We start from the raw sequence: 19,386 nt of genomic DNA, 5'->3' as shown, positions 1-19,386 counted from the left end.
TGTACAGACAAAGCCATCAAAGCCATCTAAGAAGGTTGGCTAATTGGAGCCAAATTAACAGAAATATAGCACAATGAAGTGGTGACACACCTTATTTCCTTTTCATGACATGTTCTGCTTAAAAAAAAAAACACAAAAATTGTGTGTATACTCAATAGTTGTTGCTATTAACCATGACTCAATGAATCGTAACTGCTCTCTTAGTTCCTCTATGGAATACTGTGGTGTTTCAGCCCATATAAAAGCAGCACTATCATGCAATTAAACTTAGGATGTGTAATATCACGTGGCAGACTGCAGGTTTACGTTCATGCAAAAAGTCATTTTCCTTTGCTGTAGCGATAACGATCACACAGACTGGACACTGCTGTTTCAACAATTTTTCATTTGAACTCAGTGAATAGTTCAAGTGTATTTACAGTTTGAGTTCATTCTGATGAAAGCAGCAAAGGCACAGTGCCCGCATGGCAAATAGCCGATATGACCCATATCCCACTAAATGCAATCACCCTCAGCGATACCAAGTCAAGGATGTCATGTCTGTGCAATATCAAAGCTTATACTGTGTGTGTGTTTCTATTTGAGTCAGTTATGCTGTGATCTAAAAAACATGCATTTTGTGTGTATTTTTGTGCTTTCTGTTCTTTTACGTTTAGTGGACATCCCTTCCTTAATCATCCTTATCACTTAAGACTTTATTACTAGAGGCTTTATAGTTCTGTGTAGTGAGTATTTTAGTATTTTCAACTCAAATTTTGTTTCCAAGTAGCTGCTTAAGTGTGTGGGGCAAGTACTTTAAATCCACAGCCTCCATGACTCAGTGTCCACAAGCAACACAGGTAAAACTCATTATTAACGTTTTAGTGGTCTTAACCTATACATACACTGCGTCAACAAAATAAGTGATTGTTCACTAATTGTAGGGTCTACCGTTCAATCCAGTTTATGTGGTTAAGCGTCCTTGGGAAACACAGTGAACTCAAAGTAGCTTGCGGTGTGCTTGGGAAGAAACCCAAATGATTAAATGTAAATGTAACCTGCAGTGTTCACAACAAGACACACATTAACACACAGTAGCTGATATTACCTCCTAAGCCCCAGATCACATGGCTTCCTCATCCAAACTGTGCTGCACTCTAGAACACGAAAGGTTCAATTGAACAACTTCATATTGCTATATCTCTGAATCCATTTACATACTCAGATACCATGTGAACAACTTATGTAACTGGAACAAAATGAGTGCTGAAGTTGCAGAAGAAGACAGCTATTCGGCACAAAGACCATCATTATAAAGTATGAATGCTACGAATAGGCAGCAGCTGTATATTTGCTGCTACTGAACATGTCAAAACCTGTCTTAGAGGACGAAATATTATATGCAGACTTAAGAATGGAGAGAATCCTTTTGTATATACGTTCTAGACGCTATGGCACCCAGGGGCTTAAACGATAATTTAGGCTTTTTTCTCTGACTTTTTTTAGAAGGTCTTTAAATAGTGACATTGTCTGTTTTTTGTTTGGTTTTCTGACACAGCATTTACATATTATTACTTATTAAACAGTTTGCTGCTGTTATTATGTTATTATTTGTGTCTCTGGTCACAGTTTACCTTGCTGTTTCAAGCACACACTTTGTTTGTCACACATGCATTTGTAACTAGTTGACACGTCATATTTTTGTCATGTGGTACTTCAGTATCTCTGTTATGTGTCTTTTACTTTTACGTTTGTTTGATTGGGCTTTCTGAAAAAACTAAGTATTTATCTACTTTAGACTTTGCTGATTATTACAGTTGATCTCTGTCCCTTAGTGTGTAAAATTTATTTTTATATCTGTAGGTTTCACTGTGGCAAATCTAGTCTACATTATACTTTTTATTATGTGTGGGACTGATCAATATACTATATGAGCTATTCTATTGCATATTGAATTATTTGAGCTATATATTTTAATAGTCCTTGACACAGACTGCCTTGTAATTCTGGGTGCTCTTGGAAGCTTTAGGAACTGATTTGCTTTGTACTTATTTTAAAAAAAGTTTTTTTTTAGCTTAAAACATTTTAGCTAATCATAATGTTCATTGTCTCCTTTTTGCTTCTTTGCTGCGTATAATTACTAAGATATCTTGTACATTTGAACATGTTGGCTTTAAGAGGATTTTGGCTCTTATGGTGGGACGTGGTTATCCAGTATGTCTGTGATGGGATGTCCCAGTGGGTGAAAAGAAAGAATGAAAAGGAAAAACTGTCATGAAGACAGAGACAACATAAGGGGAGAGAGAGATCATGAAAAAGTACAGAATGAGCAGTAACATCTGAGAGGACAGGGAGGAATGTGTGGAAAAACAAGGGGAACAACAAGCCCCTTGGCTAACTGACAGACTCAAACAGATTAATAAAAACAAAATGTTAAATAAATAAATAAATAAATAAACAAACAAATCCATAAATTAAACCAATAAAACACATAGTAAAAGAAAGTTTTACAGAATATTGTAAAACAGAATCGTAAAAGTACCTCATACACAGTATAAGGACATCTCTAAATGAACTCAAGAATTAATATAACACACATGTAAATGTAATGCTGTGTATAATAACAGCATTTTCTGTATGTATAGAAAATTTGACAAGGGGAAAAATTGTGTCAGGAAATGCTCTTTAGCATATAGTTAAATTAGTTTCTTTTCATATTTTTTTATCTATTTATATCTTTCTTTAATCCTGTAAATCCTGTGAACTGAGCAGGATGATTTCAACAGAATGATACAACACCTAGCAGAAAAAAACTAAAACAAAGCTAAAGGTTAACAAATTTGACTTTGACAATCAAATAGGCTAAACAGAGAAGGGTAAAAATTGTTTATAATGTTAAGACAGCTAAGAAAAGGTTTACCATTCAAAATGTACCATTTAATTTTCAGTAGCTTAAAAAAGCAAGCTAGCATTAGCACAGCCATAAGTAAAAGTAAAAAAAAGATTACGTGTGTTAACACCTAAATAAGTTACAGATTTTTTAAGCACTGCAGATAAATCCTGCTTCTTTAGGGATCGAATTAGTGAGCTTCCTGTCATAAGCTTTCCTCTCTAACCATTAGGCCACCACCTGCCACAGACACAAGACCTGAGCCCCACCTGATGGATTATTAGAAAACCGGAGTACTATCTAATCAACTGCACAAGTAACTGGATTCACTACAGCCATCCTGCAAACTGACTGTTTACCAATACAATGTTACTTGATGTATATTGCATGATGTCCTGTGGCTCCCTATTTGCTCTACATCTGCAAAGAAATTTGTTCTCACAGCCACAAAGGCTCAGGTGACAGACAACAGGTGCATGTTGTTTCTGTGCTGTAGTTTGTCTCGTAGGTTGTGAGGAGATTGTAACAGCTTGTGATGTTTCTTAATGTGTGTCTCCTGAGACTTTAAGACAATTTGTTTTGTTAACAATCACTGCTCTTATCAACCCCTAACCCTAATTATACAACAAATGATCCCATTAACAAACAACAAGACAGGCACATGCGCAGCATTTATAAATCTTATTATTCAACAATATTCACATTACAACATCAACACTGCTTTGCTAGTGACAGGTTCTAATAATCCCAATATATTGTATAGGTTTTTTTGTAATACATTATCAAGAGGCACTTCCAATAAGTCTGGCAAAAGAGGAGCTACAGTATTGTGTCTAAATTACAAAACAGTAAAAATAAATATTTTTCTAAAAGTTTTTGTCATAATATACTTCTGAATCTGTACAGCATATAGTTTTATACAAAGTCAAACAATGTTTAGAAATAAAATGTCATATTCCACTTAAACAAATACTGGTGAATCACGCGATTTCCCCATCCTGTAGGTATTGCTACATGTGTTAAGTGCAAGATACTGGAGAGAAGAACAGATTAGTGAAGCGTCTGCGATAGTAGATAAACATACCAGTCTTGTTTGTCTTGCTTTAAAGGTGGCAAAAAAAAGAAAAGAAAAAGAGTTTGTTTTGGTTTCCTTTGTGACAAACAAGGAAAGGTGATGAATACAGCATTCAAACAATGTATACATACATAGATATTTGTGTAATTGGTATGGCACAGCAGCGTTGCCCCCTTTTTAAAATGGCTGAAACAACAAACAATAGAAAAAGGAATGTTTTTGGTTGAAACTATCAAAAAGAAACTACAAGGGCTTCAGTCTGAGAACAGAACAGTTGGCCAGTTCCATTGTGGTGCTGCTGCTGTCGACTGACACGGCAGTGAAATAATAACAGACGGTAACAACACTGTGAGCTCTGGCCTGTTAGATTGCTGAGAGTGCTGAGACGGTTCTTATGTTGCTTTAAACTGTCCTGTCTCCACATTAGAACAAAGCATATGCATATCCAGACATCTTCACCAGGTTCTGGATAACACTGACCAAAAAAACATGTAAGAAATATGCTCCTTTTTACAGTTAATTTTGTGCAAATCACAAAAAAACCCCACAAAGTTCGAAAAGCTTCTTTGGTTTGCACAAGTTAATCCAGTGTACAGTAATCCCCTTCTTCTTGCTATTTCAAATGAATATTACGCAGAAACTGGCTTTTATAAACTGACATTGTTTAGTTGCAATTGTTTTCTGGCCAAGTGTTACACGAACATTTTGTAAAACAAGAGAAAGTTATGAATGTCAAGTCAAGGCCTGATACAAACTGTTCAGTGTAGCCACAATAACCAAAAACCAAAACCCAAGAAATGAATCTTATGTTGCGATGATCACACAAATTATTATCTTATCTACAGTCTTTAAAATGTTTAAAAATAATAATTTATTCACAAAAATGTTAAAAACAACTTGGGATTTTGCAAAACTTATTAGCAGTAGTACCTTGTTATCAATATGGATGATTTACTCATTTGGATGTAATGCTTCTACCATTCTAGGCACCAAATGATTTCCATTTTATTGCGTAATCTCTTCTGCATAAGCCGTGCCACTGCACATCAAATCTGCTTTACGTTTTGTCATGTCATTGCTGTGAAGATATGCCGACTGAAACTGGATTAAATACAGAGCAATAATAATTTGTCAGCCACATAAAACAGACTTGTGATTCACTTTGATGCATTTTATAAATCAAGTAAGTTTGGAGAATGTGAACAGCTTAAGGAAATAAAAAAAAAAATAAGGACAGTCTGGACATGTGCAGAAGAAGCTTTTAAAACATGTCAAGCCTGTAATTACAAACAGTCAGCAACTCTGTCAAGTGTACACGATTAGTAAGAAGCTAAGACCTGCAGAAACACTGGCATGATCTTTTAATTTCACTTTAAAAACAAACATAACCTGCTCCGAAAAAGACTGTATGAAACTTGAGCAGTCGGCCACAGCCAGATGCCTCACTCAAAACCCCTAAAGTGCAATGAAAACATGAGCTTGCTGATTTGGATTTATGTGAATAGTGACCTCAAATTCTATCACAGCTTTGATTTAGTCTTTGATTGTTTCTTAGGCAGAGCTGAGAGGGAAGATCAGAAGTGGTAGCGTCTGTCTTGAATTCTCTGGTCACACACATTTCAAGAAAATAGGTGAAGGGAGTGTCAGGGAGTCTGGGCAATCCCAAATATAAACTTGGACTATGGGATGTTACAAGTGTGAGATACAGTATGAGAAAAAACCTATTGCAATAATATTAGACTGCACATGCAGCGTGGATATACTGGATGGTATGTAGTGTATTTATGTATGTAGTGTAGTGTATTTACAGTGTATGGAGCTCAAGATCATTCACGTGTGCTTAAATGCCTGTTGTTTACAGGACTCTTGCAGAGCTTTGTACAGTCTTGGTTATTTTTAGAATAACAGCACTATTAAAGCTATGCTTCAGTACAGAGCTTCAAAAATGCTCAAATAACCTGCGTTGTACATGACCCACAGCTGTGTAGATCATCCGTATGTCAGCTGGTGTTTTCAGATCATTTTTAATGCTACAGGTAAAGCCCATGCAATGAAAGGCTGTTGGAAGACGTTTGGTCCAGGAGGGGTTTTTAAATCCAAGTGGGTTATGCTGCATATGCAGTACACACAGTAAGACACGTTGTTTCAGGGGTCTGATATCACTTTGCCTTTTTCTTTTTTTTTCTATTGCCAAGAAACATTAGAAGTTTTTTGTCATTGACTCTTTGTTTGTCAATGGCTTTCTGTCTGATTCATATCAACTATGGAGGTATTTTTCTTTTAACTGCGTAGTACGCTGGATTATAGTTTCTAAAAGCAAAACCCACTTTCAACAATTACTTCCTTCTGTGAATGTCTACAATAGTTACTGAGAATTAAAAAGTATATGTACCAGACTTTCAGTACCCATTAAGAGCTGAAATGTGAACAGAAATCCCAATCATTGGTAAGTGCAGGAAATAAGCTGTCAGGGGCATTATGTTGCACAGTTTAGCCCTCATTTGCTCAATGAGCAATTTTGATAACAATGGGTAGAGACACTATTGAGACACTGTTAACCTTAGCAAACCTCTAATTATGTTGAGAAATTGGGTCACAATAGGTTTAACCATGAAAAAGTTTGCATTGGCAAAAGAGCTTGTACAATAGATTAGTTAGTAAGTAGATATCATTTAGGGGATGACTGTATTCCTAAATTATGCTCTTTGTGGTCACAGTTTACAACTATCTTAAAATAGGTTGATAAATAGTCAGGTACCAATAGGAACACTAACACTTTTTCCTTGTTGTAACAATTTCCTATGTTTATACAGAAAATGAAGAGATCCTTTCAAGGGGATGTGATGGGGGCCACAGTTCTTGTTTTGTGCAAAAGCATATTTAAATATGCATCTAAAGCTAATATGATTTACATTTTGGCATGATGGGGAGGGGGCTGTGGAATTTGCCCCAATTACTTACATAGGAAGCTGTTTAGAGTGAGCTAATAAAGTATTTTATTAAGGGTTAAAGGCAAGTCCAAGCTGTATGTTTCAGCGTTCACACGGGCACCTGATGATTGTTATAAGATGATTTAAAAGAATCGTAAATCTAACTTTTAAATTGCTGGATTTGAATCCATGAAGTTATGTAAAGAGATATCCCTGACCCTTAATAAGCAGTTACATGTCAAATTAAATGGCTTCTGCTTGTCCCCCTTCCCCTGAAGTCTCCTTACAAAGGCTATTATCCTTGTTCACGCTTTCCTCCATTACCACTAATCTGACAACATCAAAGGAGAGACTTGACAGCCCTTGTCAAGCCATACGATATATCCCTACAAATAGGGAAAAAAATCCAGAGGTCTGGTGACTCCGCTGACCTGTCTTAAGGTTAAAACATTGCTTTTGCTTAATCTATTGCACATTTGACAGCAATATGTGATTTTAAATGGATACATCATTACAGAGATCAGCTTCAAAACTTCAAATTTGTCAAAGTGGGGCATCTTTCTCCTAAAATTCTGCCTCTTTATTTCCATTTAGGACTACATATTAAAATGTTTTGATTTTCATAGTATTAAACCATTACCATATACCAATTATCATTGTACCTTTACACATCATTTACTTAACGAAACACGTTACATTACTTCATAGTTTTGCGACTTAGGCTATAGGTTAATGTGACTGACAGTATCTGATGGGTTGTTGTATAGGAGCCATTGGGTAAAAGGAAGGTAAATTGTGAAATAGAGTATTTTGAGACCAATAATTGTGTCTCCCTTGTGGTTCCTTTGTGATGCACAAAGGTGACCACATGCCTCTGGGGGCATGTGTCAATCAATAGCATCTCACACACCACAGAGACAAAGTATTGAAGCCGTGGCGTGTGAAAGTAGAAGGACACTGCACATTTTCTGTTTCTTTTTCTCTACAGGTTTCTGCTTTCCTGAGTAGTGTGGCTTGGAAATGTGCAGGTGTGCAGGGTTAATTTTGAGTAAAAAAAGGCAGGGGGAAAACTTGACTAAGGACAGACATTGTTTGACATGAACAACACATTGTATTGTGTGTTATCCCTTGAGCAAGAATAAAGCTTTTAGAGCAACAGGGTCCTTTGTTAAACTTCCTATCAGTTCTAAGCACAGAATGTGTTTCTGCTGTAGCATTGTGTGTGTGCACCTATGAAGCTTGTGTGGGTGTGTGTCTGTATACAGAATGTACTACAACTAGCTTCTGAAATCCACAAGGCCGAACCTAGGTGGACACAGCTTTTTCCCTGGCGTTCATTCCATTGTCTTCAAGGAGAAGGAGCTTGTTGCACATCCTCAACCAACAGAGAGGGCCTCCAAGGTGTTCAGACAGCATGGGAGCAACAAGACATTTATGGGGTGCTTGTGACAGTGTATTACTCACTGGTGGAATGAATCAGTGAATCAGAATGGTTGGTATAGTGCAGGATGGGCAGTCTGGGTGAGGGCGGGGCACCTGATCCAGATTACAATAAACGCTACAACCAAACCAGATACAGTCCCTATCATACCGTTTTTTTTTTTTCAGCTTATTCCTTTGCCTCTTATTGACTCCATCTATTGCTCACATCTGTCGCTCTGTTAGAGGCACAGAACAAGCACCATCCCTGTCCTCAAACCCTGTTTTTGTTAGGCACATATTACCCAAAACATCTTCTACAGTGTTGTGTCAAAGTGATGTGCTGGCTACCATATCAAGAGTTTAGTCTGGAAAAACAAACATTTTTAGACAATGTAGAGATTCCTGGTTGAAGAGTAGGTCAAAGTTCATAATGTCACTCCGGTTCTTCTTTGTCTGACTGTGGAAGGATTTCCTCATCCTCTATAACCAGCACTTCTTCCCTTTCGTCAAAGCCGTCAGTTGATTCCTCCTCTTTGCTTGCTTGCTCCTCCTCTTCCTCGTGAATGGCTGTGATTTGATCAGAAGGGCTGCCAATGCACTTGGGGTCCTCTTTCTGGCCCTCCTCCTGGGATTCTGTAGCAATCACTCTTTTCCACATTTCATGGTTTTCCAAAAGATGCTGCATGATCTGGCAAAATACTTTCCTCCTGCTAACCTTTTTGGTTTCTTCCCGCTCTGTCAGACACAAAACCCCCAGTTAGACACCAGTCAAACAAGTTAATTTGTTTTCTCACCAAAGAGCAGAGACTAGCTGTGAGACATCACATCTAAATCCCAAAATATTAAACTATGTTATACGTATCCTAAAATAAGTCAGTCTGTCAGTGTCACCTGTTTCATAGTTTCTGGTTTTGCATCTTTTGCACGCGCAAACGCACACACACACACACACACACAGACACACACACACATACATACAAACACACACATAGACACACACACACATACACACACAGGTGCTTACCTTTTAACGTATATCAATATTAACCAATTAATATTATATTAACTGAGAAACTTTCTCATGACAAATTGATTTGAAAGCAGTGGTCATATAGGACAGGGTTTGGCCAACAAGGCTTGATATGGGCCTACACACAAAATATTTTTAATCTCAACTTTAGCTTAATCAAACCACCAAGCAACGGGACATTAAACATAGTTTACAAAGTACAAAGTAATGTAGACTGAATAAATAATCATTAAGGCAGGTCATTTTAGGAAATGCAACTCAAAATGATTAGTGGGATATTGTCTGCAACATGAACATATGAGAGGTGGACATACGGGAGGTGTCAGAATTTGTTGATGCGTCGTCATCTGCCATATCTTCCTCCTCCTCCTCCTCATCTTCCTCCGCCTGCGTATCGTGTCTTTTCTTTTCCACCTCTTGCTCCATCTCTCCATCAGGTGGATCAAACCAGCGTCCAGGCATAAGAGCAGCAGAGTCATAGGAAGAGCACAAGGGTCCCACTATGTGAGTGATGAATGAGTCCTGTAGTTTGGCAAGTTGTGGAGCTGAACGGTCCATGAATGGGCTGATGGGAAGGCCTAGGCTTGCCTCTTCATCACCCTAGTACAAATATGTCAAAAATGTCAGATTTCCAGAAATGATACTGTATATATGTATTAGAAAATGTCACATTTACTTTATATCATATAATGATGACACTGCATGAGACAGAGAGAACAGTTTCCTCCACTGTCTCATATTTTCATAGCTCTAGGACAAAACAATAAGGTTGAAACGAATCCCAGAGTCTTATCAGTCTACTGAACAATATTTATTAAGAATCTATGGTCTGAATTAAAACTACACTGTTTACATTTAAATGGTTTTAATTTCCGAGCACAAAAAGCAAGAAATAGGAGATGCCTTATGAGTGTAATAACATACCACATACATAAGTCAAACCTTTCATTATATTTTGCTATTGGATGGCATAATTAACATTTAATTCCTGTTTATTTCTACGTTATTTTTTGATTGATTGTATGTTTGCATTTGTCCTTGAATGGTTTCATTTGTACATGATTACCATTTGTGACTTCATTTATAAAATAATTTGTTCTATGAATGGAGGCTAAAATAGAGCAGTCACGAACCCTTAATGTGTATATAATTTATCATTACAGTGTTTCTATTTTGCCTCTACAAAGACTGAGCAAAAATGAATTCATATCTTCAATCACTGTTTTAATCTCATCTTTGGATTTTATCTGCTGATTGCATCCTTTTTGCCACTGTTCATCCTCACACAAAGTGGGTCCATGTTTATGGTAAATAAAGAAAACCGGTTATAGCACTGTAAAGACCAATACAAAATCTAATATAATCAACATATTTCACAACATGCATGTTTGTTTTTGTTATTTTTCTGTTGTTTTTGACAAATTCCTTTAAAAAAGGTGACTTCTTATGGCTGACTTTTATGTTGGTTAATGTCGGATGTGAAAATAATTGTGTTGTACTCTCACTTTCATTATACTGAGACAGTCGTGTATTGAGCTTTTGTGTTTATTTTCTGATGTCAGGTCTTTCAAAGTGATTTAGTTGGAGGATAGAGGGGCAAGGGCAGTATTTCTATGGCAACCAGAAACCTGGATGGCGTCAGGGCACTGCATCAATTGTTCATGTTGGAAGTGTGTTCATATGTATAATAAGACCCTGAGTGGGGACAATGCAATTGTTTTTCATAATCATAAATAATCATAAAGTGTTTTGAATATTAAAGTGGTGCATAGCAGAGCATAATGTAAATTCATATGAGTGTTTGCATCTGTAATGACTCTGTTGCCACTGAGAGCCTCAGCTCCATCCCTGTGATCTTCCTTCAAGTGACTATAAATGAGTGCTGTCAAGGCTGACACATTTAGGTCATCCATCTTCGCTATGAAGACTAAAACATATATGCACGCCCTCTGTCTGTCACGCGCACTCTCACTTTAGCCACCACCCCGATGTTCCTGCTCAAAGACATATTAAATTTTCAGAGCTGTTATGAGAATTGAACAGCGGGGTTGCAAGGAGAGGCGGAATGAAACTGAGCGAGGGTGTTTTCCTCAGGAATCACCACACTTCAGATTAGAGGGTTCTATCTGCTACACGGTGTTCTGATGTCCTTGGTAGACAAGCATTTTGTTCATTAAAAAGGCCTGAAAGAAAATGTGCTGATACACATTGTCCAGTCACAAGAACATACTGATAAATCCTGTACATCTGTGTGCAAAAAAAAAGAGTTTTGATGAGATGAGATAATTTGGAGAAGTAAGGATATCAAAGATAACACCTAGAAAAGAAAATCTGCACTAGCTTTAATTATGGCTTAAAGGTCTATTCAACGTTGCCAGGCAAGTAATCTCTCTGGCTAACCAGATTTTATCTTTATCATCTTGCTCTGCACTGACTGAACTGACCAATCCAAAGCAGTGTTAGTTAAGAGCAGGATTTGTTGCCAAGCATTGATCTACATTCTTGAACATATTCATGAACCAGTAAATACAGAAAGTGTTTTGAATATTTTAGTTCTTCTCATAGTGAAAATCTAGTTACACAAAAAAGGCCTTACTGTATGGTCCTGAACCGAGAAACTAAACCCTATTATCTACAGAGTTATGCAGCTGACTGACCTATGACCTCTCTGTGGAGGTAGGAGAGCAAAAACAGAAAAGGCTTTTGGGATCAAAAGAGCATTTAAATGCCATTTATTATTAGTATATACTTGCACAATGTGATAAAGCTATTTCTGCACATTCCAAAGTGAGGAGACTACAGAACTTGCTTAAATGAACAGCTTTCTTACTGTTTCATCTAAAATATATATAACTAAACTCACAAGCCTTTATTAATTTCAAAAACATTTCTTTTTGTTTATTTTCCTCACTGATTTGAGGAATCATTCGGAAAAAGGCCATGTCTTGTAACTCTGTGTACCAGTGACAATTTAGCAACATCTCAATCAGGACATGATGAATGTGGGCAATGGACAAGCGAGAGTGAATAAACCCAGATTAAACCAGACCTACATAGTCCTGATTAAGCAGATTAGCTGAGGTTTTCCATGAGGTTCTACTGTAGCTGTCCAAATGCCACTGACATTGAAAGTGTGTTTCTTATCTAGAGGTCACCTAACAACCACTATTTTTGTTCCCCATTAGAATTCATGTTCTTATAAACATACTTGTTCATAGAACTCGTTGACGATCCCTTCTGTCCACTGCAGGTGCAGCTCTTTGCACTTCAATGGTCCATTGACATCAGCAAGCTTGATGCACATCTGACACACAAGCAATCTGTCGTTTTCATTGGTCCAATTAATCCCAGAAACTCCTTCATCACCCACCTGGGTAAATGTGCACAGGAAAGTTTGTGTATAGAAAAACTAATCATAGTTATGGATTGTTAATAATTCCCTATCGACCGATTGTCATCTTAAATGTTTTGTTGAATTGATGGTCACATTTTTCACAGTTTATAAGGCAGGTATGATTCGATGTTTACCTTTGCGTTAAACTCTGCAAGGAAGTCAAAGTGCTTTTTGAGGTCGGTGGCCAGGATGGCTTCAATGACTAGGAAGCGAAAGCGCTTGAACTCGACGTGTTCAAGGTTAACGAGGAAGTTATATTCTGGTCGCGACATGAAAAGGTTCCAAGCAGAAGCTGCATGGTGATTTTCCAAGACTGATCGGTCATTGTATAAAAGAGCCTACAGAGGAAGCAGAAAGTGCAAAGGAGATAATTTAATTGCATATAATAGCTGGTGTTGCGTAGTGTCTACCATCTGAAGCTACCTGCCTGTTTTGACATTTCTCATCTTTTTCATCATGTCACATCTCTTCGCACCACAGCCCCTACTTGCTCCATGGCTACTATATTACATCTACATTTATTTACCTGTGGTGCACTAGTTGCAACTAGAAAGGCATTGGTCCTTCCTGGATGGTCATAGTCATGCATGGCAGCAGCTACATACAGAGCCATGAGCTCCAAACCAGGGATGAGGCCAGCCAGAGAGCCATAACCTTCCTCTTGCACAGAGTTCATCTTGGAATCCAAGAAGCAACCTGTGGCACCAGGTGAAATGCCATTCTCTGAATCTGTGGACAGAAAGCAAACACAGCTCAAACCACATCCGCATTTTCATGACATAGACCTATTAGTGTCTTATCACCAGGATGTTGTTAACAGTAAAATGAGTCAACAGATAAATAATAAATAAATGAATACAGTAGTCTCATGACAAGGGCAAACTACTGCTTGTATTAAAAATATCTTACCAGTGGGTATCCCATTTTTAGTCAGCAGGCTGGGCAGGCCTGGCACAGGCTGAGTGGTGAGATACCAAACAGCATGCAGCACGTCCGTGGCATGAATACGGTTGTGATCTGAGATCAGAAAAATGGTAACTTGAACCAGTGAGTGTAGTAAGATGCCTGTTATAAGTTAAAGTAGTTTTCAACAATTTAAGGTGTGACACTATCAGTAAATAATAAATAAATTCACAGACTAAATCGACTATCTGACAAGAAATTTGTGACATTGCATAGGTCTTTGAACATGGGCCTGATTTGTAGTTCTTTTTCTAACATTCGCTCAGCACTCAGTCACTATAAAATTTTCCTCGGTGTGACCAGCTATCAAAGCTTTTATGACACCACGTCTGTCAGTGACAGACAGCATGAGCAGGGCTTCGGGCTCTGCCCTCCTCTTATTATCACGGCTGACCACCCCTCCTAAGTCATTCTCATTTTATTTCCTCTGCGCTATTAGAAGCTCCCTCAGCGTGTTCTAGGCAGCTGTAAACCTGCTTAAAAGTTCACAGACGACCCCTAAAGGAGCGCTTCACCGAACATAGTTTTTTTTTCCCGGCTTCAGCCTGGAGTGCGCTGGTTAAGTCCTTCGCAAGAAAACCTTAGGGTTACATGTTTTTCAGGGAACAGCGTCCACGTTAGAGCAAGCTGTTCCCTTGGGTACTTTGTATTTGCTTACCAGTTTAGTGTACCGGTGTACCAGTGTAACTAAGCCTAACGTGTCAAAAAAAACCAACAACATATTGTTAGCTTAAAAAAAAAGGTCTAGCTAACGTGTTACGGTGAGCTCACTCTAGAGACAGCAGCAGGCTCGGAATAAACCCAGCTGACATCTTCACTTAAGAGGCTAATATGTTGTGATGAGCCTAACGTGAGTGTGGTGATTTCACAAAGTCACTCTTCTTTGTGAGCCGTGTTATGTATACAGTAACAACCGCAGCCAAAGGGTTGGAGAACTAAGACTTAAGAGGCTTCATCCCGCCCCTGTCCCGCGTCATGTGGCTCTTTTATTTTGGGTAAGGACTCTCACCCCATGTGCGTAGCATGCATGAGGGCTAGCATGTCCAGGCCTTGCTGGCAGAAAAAATATGAGAGTGGTGGTGGCTAATCCTCAGCCACCCCTACAGCCACGACCTATACTCATTATCTGTGAGCTAAAACAAGCCGGGCGTATTATGATGGATGCCGAATCCTTGATCATACCCTCTCTCTTCGAGGAGCTGACCGAATGAGAGAAGGGGGATCCAGGGGTTGAGGATGCAGAGTGCAATGCTGACTCTGAATGACCTCCTCAAAATGGATGATATGGAGAAAGAGGATGACTCCACCTTTCCGGCAAAGCAATTAAGGCCTCCTAGTGCCACTGATGCTGCTCCTTCAGTGGAAAGCAACCTTTATGAGGTTTGTAAGCTGTTCACATCCAAATTTGGAATAACGTGGCCAGTTGGATCTGTATATTGGTAAGAGGTTTTCGCCAGCCCAGCCTCTAACTAAGCAACTTTTACCGGCAGTCAAAGATTGCATGAAAGATATGAGCCATTACTGGTCTAGTCCTTTTAATAGTAAACTCCCCACCAAAGGTTACTCAAAACTTGAAATTCAGCCGATTTATGAGGTGGGGCTAACTGAGCCCAGCGGGTTGACCTTTGCTTATTCTGAAAACCCACCCCTTGCTCCCCACAGATGCCCAGGGCTGGCTTTGCTGCTGCAGCTGCTGCAGCCAGAGGTAAGCCAGAGGAGTTCTTGCAGCTGGTCAGCAGTCTAACCAGCAGGCCAAGTCTGGTAAGCCGAGATCATGGGACAAGCACTCATTTGCTGCAGTATAAGGTAGAAACCGTCCATCCCATCCCATCCCATCCCGGAGACGGGAAAAGGAAACGGGCAACGTAGGCTCACCCTCACCTTCCCCCCCAGCTCTGAAGAAAAGATAAGTAGGAAAGAGGAATCACAGTCCCTTTGTTCTGAGTTCAGATGCTTCTGCTATTCAGAGTTTTTTAAATGTCCTCTTTCAGGAAGACTCACGAACACATAGCACAGTGTCACAAAGTTTTTCAAAACATACAACCAGCGTCACACAGGACTCCCCGGTGTTACCAAGCCAACGTAACTGTTTTGAGTTGGACAAAAGAAATAAAAGGTGCATTTCTGCAGGCAGGCCCAGAGCCGAGGGCAGAGAGTGCAAAAATACTCCTTATTACTCCTGGTATTTCCTCATTTTCTTTGCCCCATTTTAGATCTTTGTGTATTAAACAAACACCTAAGAAAATCCACTTTCTGAATGTTAACACACAAAGTTAACCGTCACTCTATTTGGCCGAATGATTGGTTTGTAACAATTGATCTCTCTGATACATATTTTAACATCTCCATTTATCCCGCGCACAGACAATATTTAAGGTTTGCATATCGAGGCACAGCCTACAAGTATCAGATCATCCCATTCGGTTGTCACTAGCCTCAAGGGACACCATTCACAGGAGCAAGCAATCAGGAATGCAACATGGTAATAACAGCAATCTTGGGATCAGACTCAATCGTGAAAAAAAGTCTTATAACTCCGGCTCAAAGCACAGAATACCTGGGGCTGAAAATAGACTCCCTCTCTTATAGGGTCTCCTTAACAGGGGAGGATCACTGCATTCACACAACGTCTTGCCAGATTTCAGCTGGGGATGGTTGTGTCTTTCAGACTGTGCCTCTGACTCCTAGGTCTCATGGCGTCAATCATACTGTATCTGTAGTGCATTTGGGACTTCTGATAATGAAGGAATTTCAACGCTGAGTCGCATCATTGCAACTTTGCCCTTGATGTCACAGTGACTCAGCTCAGCTCTGCTGAGTCACGGTGACTCAGCCCTGCGGCTCTCCATCCATGGAGACCCGATGGCCCTGGCATTTGGGGTGTCACTAGGGGAAGTGCTAACCAGGATGACCCTTATGACGACTGCGTTGTTGACAGGGTGGGGTGCGATTCTGATGGGCAAGGCGGTGAATGGCGTATGGTCCCTGAGGATGGCTTGTGCTGATATAAACATGTTGGAACTGCAGACTGTATTTTTGGCCTTGAAGCATTTTCTGAGTTTTCCTCAGGGACATCATGTGTTGGTGAAAACAACTCTACAGTTATAGATTTTATCGACCACTAGGGCGGAATTCGTTCTCTGCAGCTACACAGACTGGCCCAGAAAATAATTTTGTGGAGCAGCACAAGGTTTATGTCCCTGCTTGGCATTTTGAATTGGGGTGCGGACTTGGTGCGGGAATCCCCTGTGGAGGCTTCACACACAGGCTGTGGAACAGATCTGGCAGAGATTCAGGCGGGCATCTGTAGATCTCCTTGTGGTGAACACCCCATTGGGGATGGATGCTCTAGCATTCCCATGGAGGATTCTGATGAATGCTTTTTGACTGAATGCTTTCTCACCTCTCAAATTGATTCCCCAAACACTAGCCAGACTGAGTGATCAGGGCCTTTCTCTGATTTTAATAGCTCCTCACTGGCCATCCAAGCACTGGATAGATAATTCTGCTTCTAACAGATGAATTGTGGCCTCTTGTCCCAGGCTTGGGGGGAAAATCTTCCACCCTCACCCAGAACAGGTGGCTCTCTGGGACTAGCACAGGGACTTTGCAGTGGTAAATGGCAGGTTTTTGAAGACTGATGTGGTGCCAGGAACACCATTCCTTTTGAATGTTTGGTGGTAGATGTGCTGTGCTTCCTTCAGGAGTTGTTGGAGAAGGGCAAGGCTTTGTCCACAATTAAGGTCTATTTGGCAGCAATCTCTGCTTCTCATGTGTGGGTTTTGGTGACAAACCAGCCAGACAGCATCCCCTGGTGTGTTTTTTTTCTGAAAGGTGCTCGCAAGCTTCCAGTTTCTAGGCTGCTTGTCCTGCTGTGGGACTTGACAGTCATTTCGGACACCCTCTCTCCCCACCCCTTTGAGCCCATTAACAGTGTGGGTTTGAAATTTCTCTCGATTAAAACTTTGCTGCTCTTAACACTGACCACAACCAAGTGAGTGAGTAAGGTGTGTCTACGGCCCAATCCAGCCTTTGTGCCTAAGATGGTGGATCCGTCATACAGGTGTCCCACTTTGGAGCAGTTAGTTTTTCATCCTCCCCATTTCCTTTGGAGGAGGCTCAACAACTCATCAGTTTATGCCCGGTGTGAGCCTTGCATGTTTTTGGTAATAGGACAGCAGGTTTTAGGAAAACAGTTCCGCTGTTTGTCTCATAGGCCACTCCTCACAGGGGCAAGCCCGTTTCACTGGATCGTGTAGGCCACATCTATAGCATATAGGTGCAGAGGAATTTGACCTCCACTGGGGCTGAGAGCTCAATCCACCGGGAGCATGGACACTTCATGGGACCTATTTAAGGGGGTGTCTGATCAGGACATTGTGCAACAGCGTGTTGGGGTACTCCCCACAAATTTGTGTGTTATTACATACTGGATGTTGTAGGACCATCAATTGGGCATGCGCTGCTGGAAGCACAGGGTCCAGCTGAAAATTTTGACTCTAGACCACAGCTGCATGCACAGGTCGGGAGATCTTATGCAACTGGAGTGGGCTATATCTCCCATAGTGAAACACAGAGTGAATGTTCGAAAAAGAATGGATGGTTACTTAACACAATCCCTGGTTCTTTGATAACAGAGTGAGGTGTTACATCAAATGTTTTTCTTCCTTGCATGGGCACGGAAAGAAATCTATCTAGAATGAGTTAGGAGGGGCAGTCGGCCGTGATAATAAGTAGAGGGCGGAGCCAGAAGCACACCTCGATCTGTCTGTCACTGACAGACGTGGTGTCATTAGAGCTTCAATAATTAGTTAAGTTGAATCCTATAGTGAAACACCTCACTCTGTTATCAAAGAAGCGGGGATTACGTTAAGTATCAAACGTTAAGGGCCATGTTGACTTACACAAAGACACTTTTTACATCTCATTAATTAGAAAGCCAAAAGTAAAAACCGTTCTGTACTTCTTTTTTCTTTTTTCTGTACCCCATTTTTGTTAATAGCGTTGCTTGTACAGCTAGAAAACAATCCTCTTCATAGTCAGTGTCCTCACAAAGTACACAAGAACATATAACAATTTTGAAAGGAATTGAGACTGTTACAGTTAATGTTAAAATAATGATATTGAAAATATGTTTTAAAAAAGCCAACTTGAGGTTCCTGCTATATATATATATATATATATATATATATATTTATATATGTGACCTGATCCCATTGACAAGTATACATTAAATACATGCCACAAATCTTAATAACACAAAGCAGACCTGAGGTTTATTTCACAAACAATACATCCACCTTGTGGAAGTTTGTAGTAATGCCAGGTGCTGACTTTTCATTTTGATGAATATGTGGAACCTCTACTCACAGGGGATGTCCCTGTATCCATTCTCCAAAGCGTGGAAGTAGTTCATGAACTCTTGAACAGGAATCCTGAAGGTCTCAAACAGACCAGTGTCTTCAAAGAGCTGATAACTAACCTGGGGCATAGCACAAGGAAACATTTGCACAACTTTGAATTATCTACAACCCATAGAAATTTTAATGGAAAAAGAGCAATTATAAATTCATAATTGATTTTAACACTGAGCTATATTGTCATTAACACCAGGGATTTGAAGTCCGGGTTTTGTAGGTCCAGTCACTAATATTCCATTGCAATGCAGTTAATAACTTTCTGTCTATATAAGCTCATTTAAAT

At 39.7% G+C, this 19,386-nt stretch overlaps 1 protein-coding gene across 1 annotated transcript in view; it reads right to left on the bottom strand.

Moving 5' to 3' along the window:
- Window positions 1–3,531: 3,531 nt before the first annotated feature.
- LOC137128803 (cGMP-inhibited 3',5'-cyclic phosphodiesterase 3A-like) overlaps window positions 3,532–19,386 on the bottom strand; it is a 60,629-nt gene continuing 44,774 nt past the window's right edge. Inside the window, exons 9-15 of the mRNA XM_067507348.1 lie at window positions 19,054–19,165; window positions 13,630–13,737; window positions 13,247–13,449; window positions 12,855–13,058; window positions 12,535–12,696; window positions 9,641–9,926; window positions 3,532–9,031 (exon numbers count right to left, since the gene is read on the bottom strand). Of these exons, the coding sequence (XP_067363449.1) occupies window positions 8,730–9,031; window positions 9,641–9,926; window positions 12,535–12,696; window positions 12,855–13,058; window positions 13,247–13,449; window positions 13,630–13,737; window positions 19,054–19,165 (1,377 nt within the window). The 3' untranslated portion in view covers window positions 3,532–8,729. The remainder of the gene's footprint in view (window positions 9,032–9,640; window positions 9,927–12,534; window positions 12,697–12,854; window positions 13,059–13,246; window positions 13,450–13,629; window positions 13,738–19,053; window positions 19,166–19,386) is intronic.

This window comes from Channa argus, chromosome 6, assembly GCF_033026475.1.
Source record: "Channa argus isolate prfri chromosome 6, Channa argus male v1.0, whole genome shotgun sequence".
Taxonomy (NCBI): Eukaryota; Metazoa; Chordata; class Actinopteri; order Anabantiformes; family Channidae; genus Channa; species Channa argus.
Note: the sequence above shows the minus strand (reverse complement) of the source record. Positions and strands in the feature narration are given on the sequence as shown.